This window comes from Protopterus annectens, chromosome 1.part2 (assembly GCF_019279795.1).
Source record: "Protopterus annectens isolate FY-2018-M chromosome 1.part2, PAN1.0, whole genome shotgun sequence".
NCBI classification, from domain to species: Eukaryota; Metazoa; Chordata; order Ceratodontiformes; family Protopteridae; genus Protopterus; species Protopterus annectens.
In genome coordinates this window covers 99,241,190-99,259,785 of record NC_056727.1, presented here as the reverse complement: position 1 = coordinate 99,259,785, position 18,596 = coordinate 99,241,190, and the positions used below count along the sequence as shown (strand labels likewise).

The 18,596-nt window shown below is 40.2% G+C and overlaps 1 protein-coding gene across 1 annotated transcript in view; it reads right to left on the bottom strand.

Annotated features, from left to right (window-relative positions):
• Positions 1–11,140: 11,140 nt before the first annotated feature.
• The window catches only part of SANBR (SANT and BTB domain regulator of CSR), a 580,153-nt gene continuing 572,697 nt past the window's right edge, over positions 11,141–18,596 (bottom strand). Inside the window, exon 4 of the mRNA XM_044060133.1 lies at positions 11,141–11,235. Coding sequence (XP_043916068.1) covers positions 11,141–11,235 — 95 coding nt within the window. The remainder of the gene's footprint in view (positions 11,236–18,596) is intronic.

Below are 18,596 nucleotides of genomic sequence, written 5' to 3'. Positions count from 1 at the left end.
ATGGGGGTGGCATAATAATTAGTGAGCAGAATCCTTTTCTGTTTTGGAAGCACACCTCTCAACCTCTTAGCAAGACAGCTGGTTTCTAAATTTTGATCATACAAACTTTGACAGTTGATAGAATAACAGATTTTGCCTAGTAGCTAAACTACAAAGGTTTTCAAGTGTGCACAGAAGTAACTGTAAAACAAGCTATGGAAAAGCATACTAAATTGGCTTGCTGTTGAGATGCAAATACAGGCTGCATTGCAAGCCGATTTTCTAATTAAAGTCAAATATGAAGACCACAAAACTCCACGCTGAAACTTAGGTTGACAAGGTAATTGACAAAGTTACATTACTGTTTCAACTTAATTTTCAGTCATGGAGCTATAATATGCCTGCAAAGTTACTTACGCTGGGAGAAGGCACTCGGGGGTAACAGCTTGCAATTAGTATCTTCCCATGGCGCACTCAGTGTTAAGCACAGAGATGCCATAATATGGTATTCTGGGTTAATGAGTTAAACCTCCAACCCTTTTTCCATAATCATCTCATTTTATTTAGTATTGTTGCTAAAATCCATTTACCATTAAATATAAGTTCATATATTCTTTCATTCCATATAACCCATATAGCATAATAGAACAGATAGTTATTTTAACATATTCTTTACTTCTGTTCTTATAATATCCATATTTAAATCATATCCATGTTTATCCACTTCTTTAACATCTTCAAAAAATCTTCTTTACATAGTTTTCCTCATTTTTTTCTACTCTTTTACATTTTAAAACACTTTTTCAGTTTTCTTCTTGACAATGTAACCATATACTATCATTTTACATTTTCCCAGTGGTTTTACATAGTAATGCTTTATCATTACATTCTTGTACCTTACTGTTATATATTTTTCTATAGCAATTTTCCATAAAAATATATTTCTTGATAGTATTTCATTTATACACCTTTTTTTCACTAGACCTCAACATTTCTCATACTTATATTTATACAATTATCTTTATTTAAAGCCAGCCTTATCATCCCTAGGCACTTACTTGGGTAAACTACTACTTTTATCCAAATTCTGCATATGAAATTCTTAATTCTTCACGTGTTATATACAAAGTCTCCTTCAGTTTATAATTTCACATACTATCACATTCATAACTAATGGAAAGAGTATACAACTCATTGGACAGCCCTGTCTTAAACCACTCTTCATATGTACCTCTTGGCTTAATCAGCCATTTACAAGTAATTTACTGCATTATTATTATACACTAGCATACTTAATTTCCTAACTTTTTCACTTATATTCTTTAATTACTCATAAAATTTCATGGCCAATTGTATCAAATACCTTAAGTCTCCTATCGTGATTTTTGCTTTTCTGTTTATAGCATCCACAACATCTCTAAACATCATTCATAATTCTTGACAACCCTTCCCCTTTATACTATATATGCTAGCTTCCATAGCATTTTCCAAATCTCCTTTATATTATTTTCATAAAAGATTTTATAATCATTATTCAATAGACTTGGTCTCCAGTTTTTTTGATTGCCCTCCATCTTCCTTCTTCCATATGAATGAAAGTATTCCACTGCATAATTCTTTATACATAAAACCTTCAAAATATATATATATATATATTTTTGCCACTCACTTAAATGTTTTATACATTTCATACCTTATTCCATCTGGGTCTGCAGATGAATCTATATTTACATCTCCCAATAATTTAGCTCATTTAAAGAAATTTCCTTTTCCAGCTCTGTATTCTATTTTTACACTAACTTATTTTTTCTTTAAACATTTCTTGTACATATTGTATGTATAACCCCCTCCCCCAAGTTCTATTTCTTGTTTTAATTTTTTTTCTTTATACTACCACCATCTTCTTTTAATAATCTTCTTGAAGAACTACTTCTCTTTTTCCTTGTATAAATATATTTGCTTATATAACAATTATTATATTATTATATTTTGGTTGCTTTCTTTCATACAATTACTTTTCTTTGTCAAAGTGCTTTCTATCATTATGTTCTAAATCTTTCAAGGCATTGTTACATGTTCTACTTTTCTCCCATCATATTGCCACTATAAAAAAAAGTTTATATTTTTCCTTAAATATCCACAATTCAGGCCAGTTTTTATAAAATATGCTCACATTAATATGATTGTTCCATAACTATTACTACCTTCTTCATTTCATGTTTTCTCATTTATCCATTTTATTCCTTTGCCTATTTTATATACTCCTTATTTTCCTTTATATCTAGCCATATTGCAAGATGATCAGAAAATCTTGTTTCAACAACCTCTCCTTCTTTTGTAACTAAACCTTCTGATATAACAATGCATTTCATTCAGTACATTTTATCCCAATGTTTGAACTTACCACATCTTATAACATCTAACATTTTTTTATATTTACTTTCTTTTAATGCTTGCCTCTTATATCACAATTAAAGTCTCCTGTTAGAACATTCATGTTTATCACTACATAGTCTAAAACCTGATGAAAGCTTCCACTTTCTTTACAATTAGTATAAGCATAAAATGTTATAATTATATATACTTGTTCTTTCCATTTTAAATTTACAATGGTTAATCTTTCCATTTTTTCTAAAGTTACATCTAATATCTTTACTGTATTTCTACAGACTATGGCTATTCCAAATCTGTCATTTCTGAAATTCCAGATTATCTTTCCTCCATATAGTTTCTTGGTTTGTTATCTTTTTTCATTTGTTAAAAATCTTGTGTCTTCTAATATAATGACATCTTCATCACACAAATTACATCACTCCAAAATTCCTGTTCTTCTTACTTATTCTTCATACTATTCACATTTACAGAAAGTACTCTAAATTTTTCATTGTCCCTTTTCTTAACCAGCCATTCTAAGCCTAACCATTTTCCCTCTCAAAGGAAAGAATCAAACACTGTACCTTGTGTCTACAAGTCAGATACCTTAACAATTTTATCAAGCCCCAATCTTTAGCTGTATATATTCTTTTTCATCACTTTCATTTCTTCTTGTTTTTTTGGACTTATCCATTTTTTTTCTGTCTTTTACCAATAGAGTTTTCCCAATTTATATCTTCATAACATATTTCAGAACCTTCTTCTAGGTCTTTACTATTTTTTCTCTCATCCAATTTTTCTTCTATTTCTACTTCTATGATTTATTCTCTTTGTTCATTTTCTTCTCCCTCTTTCCTTACTCTTATTTTCTTTTTTTTTTTTTTTACAATCCATCCATAAATACTCAACTTTGTTGTAACATTTCAATTCACATTTTTGTTTCACGTCCCATTTCCCCACAAAGATAATTAATTGTGACAAAAGAAAATGTTATCAAATGTCCTGCTTTGGGTTGTCCCCAGTATTTTCCAGCACCCCTATTCCCCTCCACATTTATCATGCTTGGTATATGTATAATTTTTCTCTTTCTATTTTTACGCAATATTACAATCCCAGACACCAATCCATGAACTCCCTTTGTCAAAGTTTTGCAATGTCTAGTACTTCTTTATATAAACCGTTCAAATGTCATTTCAGTGTCTCTTTCTACATCTGTTTGAAACTTTAAGTGAATCTTTTCTGTTCAGCTAAAAAAGTCCTTGCTTGGATGAAAGCAGAAAATAAAATTGTTTTTATACTAAAGTGTTGTTATATCGTGGAAGCGTTTCCTTCGTTTCCCTCCAAGTCCTGATTTTGGTGTTTTTTTTGGTGTTTTAATTGATACCATCTTCAGCTGGGACTGTTTTTTTTTTTTTACTGTTTATCTTTTTTGTTCCCCTGTGAAATTATTTTAAAGATTCCATGGGTTCCCCTGTGAAATGCTTTCAACAATTTCATGGGTTACAGTCACTTTTTCATATCCTCCAAGAAAAGTTTTCATTAAAAATAAAAAAAACAGTCCCAAATATGTCCCAAAATGTCTTTCTAAGAATAAATGCTCTTACCTTATGTGCTTTTATACCTAGAGGAGATATTAAATTGTCCAGCATTTCATACCAGTCTATTTCTTTATCTTCTTTACTCTGAAACCTTATGATAAACCTACATTTTTCATTTTTTTCTGTCTTCTTTTCTGCTACTCCACTTTAGCCTTCTTTTACTTGCTCTACATACGTTTCCTTTTCCATCAAACTACTATTCTTTAGGATGGTCTCTGCACCCTCCTTTTGTATTTTCTCTACAATATCCCCCCCCCTGGAAACATCTCCTTCATTTTCCAGTTCACTCTGCACCACCATTTCTTTAAGTAAATCATTCTGCAACCCTCTCATCTGGAGACTGAAATTATACTGGACTACATGAAAAGAGACAATGAGGGGCTCTCTGATCATGTAGCCCAAGCTGGTATGACCCTGACCTTGAGTAGCGTACTACCTTCACCTAGAATGATACCACAATACAAAGACAAAATGATCAATTTCAACAATTGGCTAAGCTTCTGGTGTCATTCTAAGGGGATTCAGTGTCTGTCTGCCTGGGATGACATGATAGACAAGCCTCACTGTTTTGCCAGAGATGGGTTGCACCTGTCACCCCCTAGGTTTTCGAATACTGGCCAAGGTTCTTGACGTCCCCATAGTGCCTTTTTAGGCAAGGCTCAAAGGACAAACCAACCACCGTAACCAGCACATGTAACCAAAAACTAAGGGTAATGCTACTCAACGCCAAAAGTCTCAACCTCAAAATGCACACACTCGAGGCTCTCCTCAGCATGGAGAAAATCGATGTTTGTGCAGTGACGGAAACCTGATTCAAGGCTCAAGAGAGCACCCCAGCACTGCCAGGTTACAATTCATATCATACCTTCCGGCCTCAGTTACTGGATCACAGTACAAAGGGCGGAGGTGTATCCATATTCATCAAGGATACCCATATCTCCAGGTTAGTAGCGCAGCATGATGCCCCAGAGATCATTCATAGTTTCATAGTATAGTACTAGGCTATCTGCCCTGGGGCATTTGTAAGCCTAGCCATAGTGATGTGGCTTTTGCCACCCCATGAAATGGTACAAAAATGTACAGAATAAATCTAGAATACTGTGCCTCTGTCTAGTAGTGACACAATGAAGGTCCACTTATATAATAGAATTAGTTTACTGTGCCCCTGTCTAGCAGTGACACAGATGTGACCCCTGGGGTAAACTTACGATCTCCCATCCACTCATCAAGATTTCTCTTGAAGACAGTCAGTAAGGGGCTCTGCCTAATACGAACTGGGATCCTGTTCCAAAGCATGGGAAGCCTCTGGGTTATGAATCTATCCCTCCAGCATGTCCTATTCATACTTGTGCCGAGGTTTAAGTCTTTAGCTCTCGTGGTCCTGATGGAATTTGGATTTTTTGAGGTGGAGCATGTCCATCAGATCCTGATTGGACATGGCCTTGTACGTCAGGCAGAGATCACCTCTGAGCAGGCGGTATGCTACTGAATAGAGCTGAAGTTTCTTTAGTCTGGCAGAATAAGACATATGTTGGAGACCCTTGGTCCTTTTGGTGAGGTAGTTTTGTGGTTTCTCCAGCTGTTGCAAATGCCGGGTGAGGTACATACCAAATGGGGCATTGTACTCAATCATGGGTCTGATGAGGGAGGAATATAGGGGTACAATGACATCCTTGGATCTGGATGTGAACCCCTTCATGATGAGGTGTGCAAGGTAGAATGTTTTTCTAACCACTTTGGCAACGTGGGTGTCAAATGAGAGGTCGCTGTCTACTTGGGTCCCTAGGTCTCTGATTACTTTTTCCGTACTCAGTGAGTTGCTGTCTATGTGATAATTTGTGGGTACTTTGTTTTTTCCAAAAGGGATGACTATACATTTTTTGGCATTTAATTTAAGGCCGTGACTACGGCACCAGTTGTCCGTTTCAGTGAGGCCTTTTTGTAGGATGTGCGTGTCTGCTGGTGTATCAACTATGACACCTAGTTTGCAGTCATCTGTGAACTTTGTCAGCCTCAGCCCTCCCATGTTTGCTTTAACATCTGAGAAATAAATGCCAAACAAGAGGGGTCCCAGGACAGATCCCTGTGGGCCACCACTTGTGACTGGCTTTGAGTCTGACATTGCTCCAGCGATTTTAACTTTATGGGTTCTGTCCTTTAGCCAGTTTGCAACCCATCTAGTGACATAAGGGTTTACTTTTAAGCTGTTTAGCTTATCTATGATGCCTGAGTGGGGTATTGTGTCGAAGGCCTTAGCCAAGTCCAGGTATGCTGTATGGACTGCTTTGCCCTCATCAATGGCTCTAGTGACTGTTTCGAAAGTCAACCAGGTTTAAAAGGCAGGATCTGCCTTTTACAATGCCGAACTGGGTGGGGTCAAGTGTCTGTAGGTCCCCTATGTCTCTGTTTATTATTTCCATAATGATTCTTTCCATAGCTTTGCAGACCAGGCTAGTTAAGCTTATGGGGCGGTAGTTTCCAGGGTCTGTAGAGGCACCCCCCTTGTGGAGTGGGACCACTGTTGCTGTACGCCAGTGTTCAGGTACATATCCCGAAGTAAGGCTAAGGTTAAATAGCATTTTTATGTGTGGGTTTAGCTCCTCTTGGAGTTCACGTAACACGCACCCCGGGATACCGTCAGGTCCCATTGATGCTGTGTTTTTTGCTTTGTTTAGGGCAGTTCTCACTTGGGCATCTGAGATGACAGGGAGATTACATTCAGCTGGGATAAGTATTTCTTCTTTTGGGGGTGAAGGAGGGGAGAAATTTGCACTGAACCTGTCAGCCAAAATGTTAGCAATATCTGTGGGTTCAGTGTATTTTTTGTTGTTGTGAACCAATTCTGAGCATATCTGAGGGTTTCCGCCCAGGTTTCTAACATAGCTGAAGAAGGCTTTGTGGTTATCTTTAGTGTCCTTAGCGATTTTTCTCTCAAAGTTTGCCTTGGATGTTTTTATGAGAGAATGTAGTTTTCTGCTAATGTTGATCAGAGATGTCTTCCCTTCATGGGATTTCGCTCTGACGTGCAGTAGCTTCCTTCTTTTGTTATACAATTTGTTTATGGCTGAGGTCCACCAGACAGGACGCTTACATTTGGTGGAGAGGGACTTGGATTTGTTTGGGATTGCATGATCCATGCATTCTTGGAGATGTCCGTAGAAAGCATTTGTGAAGGATTCGGCATTGTGGGATGTGGTATCCACTGGCACAGTGGGCTTAAAGGATACCATCTCAGTCTTAAGAAGAGTGAAGTCGGCTTTTGAGAAGTTTTTCACTGTGGTCTTTTGTGCTGGGGGTGGAGGTGGGATATGTATATCCAGGGTGATTAGTTTGTGGTGAGATCTCACTAGTGAGGGGTATACTTCCAGTGTGGAGCATTTTGTCCCCATGTTTGTGATGATCAGGTCTAGTATATTATCTCCCCTAGTGGGAGAGGTGACTAGTTGTTCCAGTGCATTTGAATTTATGAATTCTAGGAACCTTTGGGCTAGGGTATTAGGGCTAGAATAATGCACCCAGTCTATGTTTGGGTAGTTGAAGTCTCCCAGTATGATGGTATTTTGTGACTATCAGCAGGCAAAACCACATTTCAAGTCGTAGCCGGTTATAGATCGCCCATCATGTCCCAAGATGCTCACTCTGCATTCCTTAAGACATTGGAAAATATAAAGGTCCTACCCAACACCATAATCTTGGGTGATTTCAACTACCCTGGTAGAGACTGGGCGAACTACCAATGTTCCAACTCCTATGCTCAGCGATTCATAGAATTTATAAATTCAAATGCTCTTGAACAACTAGTATGTTCCCCCACTAGAGGGGACAACATATTGGATTTAATCATCACAGATATGGGTGCCCATTATACCACACCCATTATCACCCCCTCCTTGGTCAGATCCGACCACAAACTGATAACTCTGGACATCCTCAATCCTCCACCTCCCCCAAAGAAACCATAGTCAAAATCCTTTCCAAAGCAAACTTCAAACTACTTGCATCCGAAGTGGAAAGCTTCACTATTCCCTTGCAGAAGGATAATGATATCCAGAATGCGGAATCCTACACCAAGGCACTCTATATGCAGCTTCAGGATTGCATGGACTGCGCTATCCCAAATAAAACCAAGACTCCTTCCTCAAGCAAGAAGAAACCAGTCTGGTGGACCCCGGCCATAAGCAAACTTTACAATAAAAGGAGGAGACTTATACAAAAAAAAGCCAAATCTCAAGTAGAAAAATCATCCCTGATCAGCATTAGTAAGAAATTGAGGGCCCTCATCAAGTCAACTAAAGCTAATTTTGAAAAGAAAGTTGCCAAGGATGCCAAGGATAACCATAAGGCCTTCTATGGCTACGTCAAAAAACTAAATGGCAATGCTCAGGTATGTTCTGAGCTAGTACAAAATGGAACAAAATACACTGACCTTTCTGACATTGCCAACATCTTGGCTGACAGGTTCAGTGCAAATACCCCCCCCCCCTCACCACCTACAGGGCCGATTACCATTCTAGGGGATTGTGTAAGTCCAATTATTACTGATACGTTGGTTAACAAGGCTCTATCTAAAGCTAAAAACACTGCCTCCATGGGACCAGATGGTGTCCCAGGCTGTGTCATACACGAGCTCCAAAAGGAATTAATCCCGCATCTTAAGACCCTGTTCAGTCTCAGCCTCTCCACAGGATATGTGCCCATAGAATGGCGCACGGAAATGCTGGTCCCACTACACAAGGGTGGGGCCACAACTGACCCTGGGAACTACCGATCAATAAGCCTGACCAGTCTGATCTGTAAGGCTATGGAGCAAATCATTATGGAACTCATAAATGGAGAGATTGGGAACCTCCAGTCGCTGGACCCCACACAGTTCAGCTTTGTCAAGGGCAGATCATGCCTCCTGAACCTGGTGGATTTCTTTAAGACAGTTACTCAGGCTATAGATAAGGGAAAGGAGGTACACATGGCTTACCTTGACCTTGCTAAAGCATTTGACACCATTCCCCATTCAGGTATTATTGATAAGTTCACCAGCCTGGGCATAAACCCTTATGTCACAAGATGGATCGCAACCTGGCTCTCAGACAGATCCCATAAAGTAAGAGTAGTGGGATCTATGTCCGAATCCAGACCAGTAACGAGTGGTGTGCCTCAGGGCTCTGTCCTGGGGCCCCTCCTGTTTGGCATATACTTATCAGAAGTACAGGCAAGCACAGAAGGGCTGTGGCTGACTAAGTTTGCGGACTGCAAACTGGGTGCTATAATAGAGTCTCCGGCCGACATGGAGATCCTCCAGAAGGGCCTAAATGAGACTGATGCATGGTGTCAAAGCCATGGTCTCAAACTAAATGCAAAAAAATGTGTAGTAATCCCCTTTGGAAAAAACAGAGTACCCGCAAACTACAACATAGGAGGTAATCCCCTGAAATCTGAAGAAGAAATAAGGGATCTAGGGACCCAAGTAGATAGTCAGCTTTCCTTTGATAACCATGTTGCCAAGTGGTTAGAAAATCCTTCTATGCGACCCATCTGACCACGAAAGGGTTCGCATCAAGATCTACGGATGTAATGGTGCCCCTCTACTCTTCCCTCATCAGACCCATTATTGAGTACAATGCACCAATTGGAATGTACCTGGCTAGACATCTCCATCAGCTGGACAGACCACAAAGGTACCTAACCAAGAGGATTACTGGCCTCAAACAGTTGCCCTATGCAGCACGATTGAAAAAGCTAAGACTGTTCTTTGTTGCACACTGCTTTCTCAGAGGCAATCTCTGTCTAACGTAGAGAGCCATGTCCAACCCAGAATTGTTGAACATGCTCCATCTTAGCAAAACCAAATCTACTCGAGCTACACACTCTAGGGATATAAACCTCAACACAACAATGAATATAACATGCTGGAGGGATAGATTCCCTTCGCAGAGACTTCCCTTACTATGGAACAGGGTCCCGATCTACATAAGACAGAGCCCCTCACTATCACTCTTCAAGAGGAACCTTGATGAGTGGAAGGGTAACAAAGTTCACACAGGGGATCACACCAACAGCACTACTAGATAGGGGCCAAGGGTACTAGCTGCTAGTACAAGGGTCTGGGGAACTACTAAAGGGGCGGTGAATACCACACAACGTGGCTGGGCTAATATATGCCTTCGGGCAGATAGCCCAGTACCAACCTATGAACCTATACATCCTTCATTTGCCAATTCATTGCCAAACAGGTTTCTTTGAAACATTTTCTCAGACTTCTGCACACATTCTCCTGCCTCAATATTTGGTTTCTCCATTTCTTTCACCACTCCAAAACAGGAAGTGCTCCTCCAAATTGAGTCCCACTCACAACAATGAATATTAGAAGTTCCCTGATGTCCAGGCCAAACTTCCCCTAGTAGTAATAAATACCACTCTGGGTTTCCTCTGGAACTTGGCTACTAGTCTAGTTGTTTGACTGGATTAGTCCAAAGATAAATTAAATAAAAATATGAGCGATTCCGCCACATGCTAATGAAGGCTGCCATTATCAGTTTGGTAGGTAAAGCCCTTGTCTCCAGTTCCAGCTGTTTTGCCTGCAATCCTTTGCTTGCATATGGTGAAACAGGCACTGGGTGACCAGTTTGTTCCCACAAGATAGGTATGCCAGTGTTTGCCAATACCTCCTAAACACCCATCCCTGGCTTATCCAGCACTCAGGCTGCTAAATGAACTCTGTTCATTTGGGTTACAGTCAGAACCTTACATTGAGAATATCACATAATGCCTGATACTGATAGTACAGCATAGCATTATAATATCACAATGGCAAAATAGGCTGCAAAAAAAAAAACCTGAGAGAAGTCAGATGTCACTGAATATGTCTATGTGAATAAGACAGATTCAGTTTAATTAGTAGAATGCCCCTTGTGCTACAAAAAGCAGCATGAAGTGTGAAGAGGGTTAGTAAAACTTAAATGAAGAGTTTTGAGACTCTTAAGTTCTTTGGAAAGGTGGAAGAAAGGAATCCCAAGTAGCAGAGCAGTTAGAAATACTTACAGAAATTCATTTTGTTAAATTGTGTCATATACACGAGATACCGAAATTCACAAGTGACCACCAGCTGCGAGTATGGCATTCTGATATATGAACCTGAAAACCTACTTATTCATGACATCAAACACTGAATATTCAGTTAATTAAAAATGAGTATCTCACCCCTGTGTTTCATCTACACTCTCCTCGTTTTTGTCAGAACACTTCTCTGCATCTGAAGAAATTTTTCTCCCCGAAGATGTACCAGCTCTTCCTGCAGTGGGGAAAAATAAATTGTAGCATTATAAAATATATGTGTGTTTTTATTTAACAGCAACTATGGTAGTATGCTTTTTTTTTTTTTTTTTTTACACAACAGCAACAGAAATTTAAGAATGCATGTCATCTTAGGTAAACAGAAAATATAAAAGAAGTTATGTACTTTAACGTTCTGTGTGTGTTGTCCGTCTCATCCTTTATTCTCACTGATTGGGTCACATCCGATCCATCAAACCCACCTCAGCCATTCTAAAAGCTCGAGGACTTCAGCAAACCTCATGGGCATCCCTCTTTACCCATAATGCAACCCCTAGCTTCCTCAGATCTTGTTTGCCCCAAGTACTCTTACAATGGTAAGACAGAAATATTATGTATACATACAAATATATCTATACATATTAAAATATACACCAGAGTATAAATTCTGAGGTTATATTAATCTGTAGGACCCAAGTTATGCACTCAGTCTTCCAGGAGTATAAGCAGGGGGGTATAGACGGAGGTTTGTGAGAATAAAGGACAAGATGGACAACACACACGGAACGTTATGGTAAGGACATAACTTCTTTATGTGATGTTGTCAATCTCGCCTTTATTCTCACTGATGGGACCACTTCCCTAGTAACCTGACTCTTGGGTGGCTCATGGGAGAATATTCCTCAGAACCATGGAACCAAAAGAGGGTCTACTCCTAGAGGCCAAATCCACCTTGTAATGAGTAATAACGGTATGAGGTTTTGCCCAAGTTGCTGCATCGCAGATATTATCCAGTGGTAAATCTAGCTTGAAAGGCTGCAGGCGTGGCTATAGACCTTGTGGAATGAGCTTTAACCTTATCTGGAAATGTTCTAGTCTTTGAATTATAAATGTAGGATATACAAAGCACAAGCTATTTTGATAAGGCAACTTTTGTGACTGGAAGACTTTTTTTAATGTCAGAATAAGAGATAAGATTTTTTAATTTCAGAAGTTCTATGCAAGTAGAAATGTAACTGTCTAGGAGATGTAGTGAATATTCTCCTCTACTCTAGAAGTTAGGAAAGAAAACTGGCAGTTCTATATATTGACTGAGGTTACTTTCTGAGACACCTTTGTGGTAGAAATGAGGGGTTAGTGCATAAATAAACTCTGTCCTTATGAAAGACTACGTATTGGGGCTTAGCAGACAAAACTTGTAATTCAGCCTCTCTTCTGGCTGAAGTAATAGCCACTAAAAAGTGTTTTTCCAGGAAAAGTACTTCAACTCACAGTAGCTGATGGCTCAAAGGGATAATAGATAACGTTAGATAAGATAAAATTCAAATCCCAAAGGATTGCTGGATTTTTACATGGGGGTCTTATCATAGTGATTCCTTTCAAAAATGCTTTAGAGAGTCTGTGTGACATGATTGCAGAACAGTTTTCTCATATCTGAAAATGGGAAATTTCTGCCAACTGAACCCTAACGTTTGCTGCAGCAGCTCCTTCATTGAAAAGTTTTGCCAAAAATTCTAGAATAGAATATATGGGCGCAGAAATGGGGGCCATCTGATTCTCGCTGGCCATATAACAAATCTTCTCCATTTACTTTGGTACAATTTTCATATAGATGTTTTATGGGAAGATAACAAAACATGTTTGAATGAAGAGGAAAGGGACAGAAATCTGGCAATCAGGGGAACTGCAGCAGCCAAGCTGTTAGTTTCAGACTGTCCAGGTTCGGATAATATATTCCTGACAAGTGAGTCAAAAGGTCCAGAGCAGGGACCAGAATCCACGGTTGAGGCTTTAGAAGGGGAAACCATATTTGATGATACCAATAGGGGGACAATTAAGATTATTGTCGTCTCCAACAAACTTGCCTTCTGCAAAAACATCGGTATCAGGGGGGATTGGAGGAAAAGCATAAAGAAGTCCCAGAGGCCAGTTGTGAATAAGTGCATCCCCTGATGACTCTCCAAGTGTGGGGGGGGGGGGGGAATCAGGGCAAAGTAGTGGCTGCATTTGGTATTGGTGGGTGATGCAAAGAGATCACAGCAAGGCTGGTCCCATTTCCGGAAGATCTGCTCCATTACCTTCTGGTTGAGGGACCACTCGTGAGGCCATACAATGGCTCTGCTCAATTTGTCCACAATCAAGTTGGATTTCCCCAGAATGTGTTTTGCTAACAGAAAATGTATGGAAGTGGTAGCCTATTGCCAGACTTTCACAGCTTCTTGACAAAGGGGGCAAGATCTGGTTCCTCCCAGTTTATGTACCAGACTATGGACAAATTGTCCAACTGGATTGCTATCATTCCTAGAGGGAGAGTTTCTTGAAATGCTTACAACGCTAAAAGCACCGCCTCATCTCCAGGATGTTTATGTGCAAGTGAACCTCGTGTCCCTGCCAGATGCCTTGGACTGTCTTCCCTAGATAATACCCCCACCCTATCTGGGAAGCATCCGTGGTCACTGTGGCCCAGAGCTGGCCTTGAAATACTAATGGAGAGTGAATCCACCACTGGCAATCCTTTTTGCAGGAGTTGGTTATCAAGACTGTGTGATATTGGAAGTTCCAAGACTGACCACTGAGTGTAAAGTAGCCACTGAAGTATTCTCATATGAAGGTGAGCTACAGAAATAAGAACAATTGCCCCAGCAATTTTCCCTAGTACCTAAAAAACTAGTCTTGCAAATGGTCGCATCTTCCTGATTAATAATCTTACATGATGCTGAAGATAGTCTATTCCGTCTTTTGGAAGTCTTGCCACCATTGTTGTTGTGTTTAACTCTGCTCCTATGAAGTTTAAATTTGGACAAGGATCTAGAGCAGATTTTTCGTAGTTTACGGTAATACCTAGGGGGGAAAAGATTTTAAGGGTATAGTCCCTGGTTTGTAGCAGAAGATGCCTGGTTGAGGTGGTTCTCAGCCAGTCATCCAGATATGGAAACAACCAGAATCCCAGGCATCGCAGGTGAGCTACCACTACTGCCATACACTTGGTGAACACTTGGTGAACACTCTAGGGACTGTAGAGAGTCCAAAGGGCAGAGCTCGAAACTGGAAGTGACCAACTCCAAACCAGAAGCACAGTCACCTTCTGGATTGCCTTTCCATTTTGATGTGGTAGTATGTACCCTGAAAGTCTATAGAGCGCATGCAATTGTCTTCTCCTATCGACTGCAGTGTCACCATCCGGAACTTCATCTTTTTCACAGATTTGTTCAGATTGCTGATGGCCAAAATGGGTCTCCACTTGCCGTTTTCTTTGGAACTAAAAGAATCTTGAGTAAGTTCCAGATCTTTTCTGGTCTGTGGGGACTTCTTGGATGACTTTTTCTTAGCAACTTTTGGATTTCTAATGTTGCTTGTTCCTTCTGACTAGGTGGAACATCTGGAACGGACTTATTTGCGGGAGTGTGGAAGGAGAAGGGAATGATGTGTCTCTTCCTCTATGGGAACTTTCACCTTGTGTGCCCTGGAAAGACCTTTGTGATTTTCTGAACCACATTTTCCCACTACCCGTCTGACCTTTAGGAAAGGGACAGGTAGGTTTGGAAAACCGCACTCCAATGGCAGATAAGGTCTTCCCCTCCTGTTCACATCTGGCGAGTGTCTAACTTTAGGTAAAAAAAAGGCCATTAGCCTAGTACACACCTATGAACCTATAAGACTTGAAGGGCTCCACAAAAATTGCAGAGGCACATCCAGATCTGTTACTTGAGAGACATGCCTGAACCCGCCACTCTACTTACTCCATCTGCTGCATAAGATGCAAGTCTCATAAATGAGCTGATGACAGAATTCAGGGTGGCGATCTGAGTATTGACTTTATCTGCTGCTGCATCAGCTACAGCTCCCTGGAGGGAATCTGTAAGTTCTTTTAACAGATCCCTCTGTAGTCTTGTGAAATGGGTGAGGTAGTTCAGCAACCATAAAAAAAAAGGTTGCTGATGAAGAGACACACTTCCCATACCTATCCATGGTCCTGGAATCTTTATTAGGATGATGGATAGAGGAACTTGTCTCGGACAGTTCTTTTTTGGTGGCCATCGCCATGACCATAACATGAGAGGTCGAAGACACCTGCGCAGAGTTGGGAGGAAGATCTGAGTGGGATTGTGTCTTAAGACTGGGAAGTAGTCAGCACCCTCCTCATGACTTCAAAAGCTGTCTGGCCCTGCTCCAAAGAACACCCCGGCTCAGACAAATAGGTTGTCAGGGCTGAAACCATCTCCGGCGCAGAAGACAGAAGCTCCAAAGCAAAAGTAGGAGCTGAATTCACCCACAAAGCCCCCAGAGGCAGGGTTGGATCAGGAGAGATCCAAACTAGCTCCACTGACCATACCAGAGTGTGTTGGCTCCCAGAGGTTACCCTGCTTTGATTGATCAGGTCAGTTATCAGATCCGAAGAACCTATGGGTTTTCGATCCGATACAGACACTAGCTGGATGTCGGAATCTTCCGACTCCAAAACCAAAAGACGGATCAGAGGAGGAGCAGGTGCTGAGGGGGAAGATGGTCTTATCCGATGCCTGTGTGTTTGAATCCAAAAGTAATTTGGCCAAGGCTAGTGTCTTCAGTAGCCTTTGCAACACCCTATCCACATCTTCAGAGAGACTCCTGTTCAGACCAGGAAAGAGATCTTGACCTTGTTAAGAAAGGTGGGAGCCAAAAAGGGATCAGCTCAGATATATAAATTCAGTTGGTAAAGTCATCTTCGGAGCTGATGCTTCAGAAGAGAGACTGCGGAGCTGTAGTTTTTGACTGCTCTGAGGGAGGTCTTGAATCTGATTTGACCTACCTGCTCTGATGTTTCAGTTGGAGCCTACACTTTAGTTACTTTCTGCTTCAGCTCTGAAGAAGATTTTGGAGCCAAAGAAGGTCATTTAAAAGAATTCTCTGATTTTGGTGAAGACTTGGTAGATACAGCCTCAGAAAATGGGGTTTTTAATAACCCCTTCAGAATAAGCTTGTTCTTGCACTCCAGGAGAGTGCTCTCTGGTTAAAACCATGGCAAACTGAACAGGACTCTTGCAGATGAAGAGGCCCCAAGCAATACACACACACACACACACACACACACACACAGTGTGAGAATCACAAAGGGACATCTTTTTTTGCATTGCTCACACTTTGAAGCCAAGAGGCTTCCTTTTTTTTTTTTTAGACATATTTAGAAAAGAAAAGTACACACTCACACTTATAGACCTCTAAGCTTAGAAAAGTGGAAGAAAAAAAATTTTTTTTTAATCGTCCTCGAAGTTAAACTGACTAAAGGGACAGCAAGAAGAGATCCAGAAAAAACATTCTCTAACTAAAATGGCCATTAGTTGGATAGCAATAAGGGGTACAGAAATAACATCCTGCAACTAAAACGGACATTAGTTAGATGATATCTAACCTTAACCACCAAAAGTAAGGTGAAAAGTGCTAAAGAAAGGCCCATCACTCACACTAAAGGGTAAAGATACAGAAATCGCTTTAAGAAAAAACTATTAAGAAAGAATAGTTAAGAGAAACAAATTTAGAGACACTTAGCCCAGACCTTGCTAGTAGAACCTCCTTTTTCACAGAGCAGCAAATGAGATCCAAGGAAGTTAGGGGGTTGCATTATAGGTAAAGAAATATGCTCACAAGCTTTTAGAATGGCAAAGATGGATTCAATGGATTGGATCTGACCCATCAGTGAGAATAAAGGAGAGACTGACATCACATCAAGTTACACACTGACTTTAATGATGGATATGCATTAACAGTTTCAACCCTAAACAGTAGGGCAAAGACCAGCAGATACTTTGCTCAGACCATAACACATTCCCAGGCCACTGGAGTCTTCTCACCCTTTCTCAGTCCCCGGTGCCAAATGCCCTCTAACAAATTATGGAACCTGAAAAGTCAAACTGACCATGAAGCAAAGTACATCAGGAGAAGGCTCATAGAAAACAATGAAAATTGACACATAGGCATATGACAAGGTGGCAGTTCGGTGACAAAAGTTAAAACTGCCAACACAGATCTAGTAATTGTACAACATAACTTTCAAATCTGATTTTGGGAATTTCCACTCCATCACCATTAGGGTAGTTTCTCAAGCTAAACCTCTAGGATGGCTCATGAAAGAATATCCCAGAGAATGGCAGCTCTAAAGATCACTTTTTATCTGGAGACAACATCTACTTTATAATGTTTAGCAAATGTTTTCACTATGGTAGCTGCACAAATATCATGAATCATATCTGAAAAAGGTTTGAGAGGTAGCCACAACCCTATGTTATGTGCAAAATAGGCTCAAAAGAACATAAGACTAGCTTTTCTTCAGTAAGTATAAAGAACATGGGGGAAAAAAACCTAACTGGAGAACTTATCATAAAAGTTTACCTAAGGAAAGTCCAACAAACCCGAAAGGGCAAAGATGAGCAGTTTGCACTTGATGGAAATTAGAATGCAGCTAAATCTTTGACTAAAGAAAAGATGAGACCTGCATTAAAAATTTCAAAATATTCTTTAATATGTTGAGAATAAGGGAGACGGACAGTGTCCAGGTGAGTGATTGCAGGCTAAGACAACAGACAGTAGGCAGCGTTAAGGATCTGGACTACCCATGCAGGTATAATGGATCCCTGGCCATCACTTGAACTGGAGAATCCATGAAGTTTGCTTCGTGTACTGAATTGTCTGGATAAGACTGGCTGAAGGAGTGGGACAGAAGATTCTTGAAGTGTCTCAGTAAAAGAGACTAATCCAATAGAGGAGCTTAAATCAGGGGAAAATAAACTGGTTAGAGGACAAAACAGAAGTGGTGGGATGAATTTGGCTTTGATTTGTGCCTTCTCTAAAAATGGCAGAATAAGGAGACATGGGGAAACCTTAGAGGCCTTGGAGATTGTAAAGCATCCCAATGGAATCTATTCAGTGCAAGAATAAGGAAAAAAATAAATGCATCAAGTCTGGGTGCATGGGAATACAGAGGTCAAAGGAAGATCTTTGCCAGTAACAAAACAGGGTTCAAGATACCACTCAATTGAAGGACTACTCTTGACGACCATGAAACATTGACTGATCCTGTCCAGTAAAAATCTGTGTTGGTCAGGGATATGGTTTGTTAGCAGAAGGCAGTCAGAGTCAACTGTCCAGTCCCGTCATGGCCTCCTGACAAAGGGAGTAGAAATGAGTCCTCATGCTTGTATTCTTGTTTATAAGCCAAACCACTTTTATTGGAGTGGAAGGAAATAGCGCTAGAAGTTAGGGAGTCCTGGATTGCTTGCAAGTTGAAAAGGATAACTCCTTTCCAAAAATATACTTCTAACAATGAGATGTCTAAAGGTAATCAAATGCCTTGGACTGTCTACTCTGCATAATGCCCTATCCCACTGCAGATGCATCAGTGGTCAC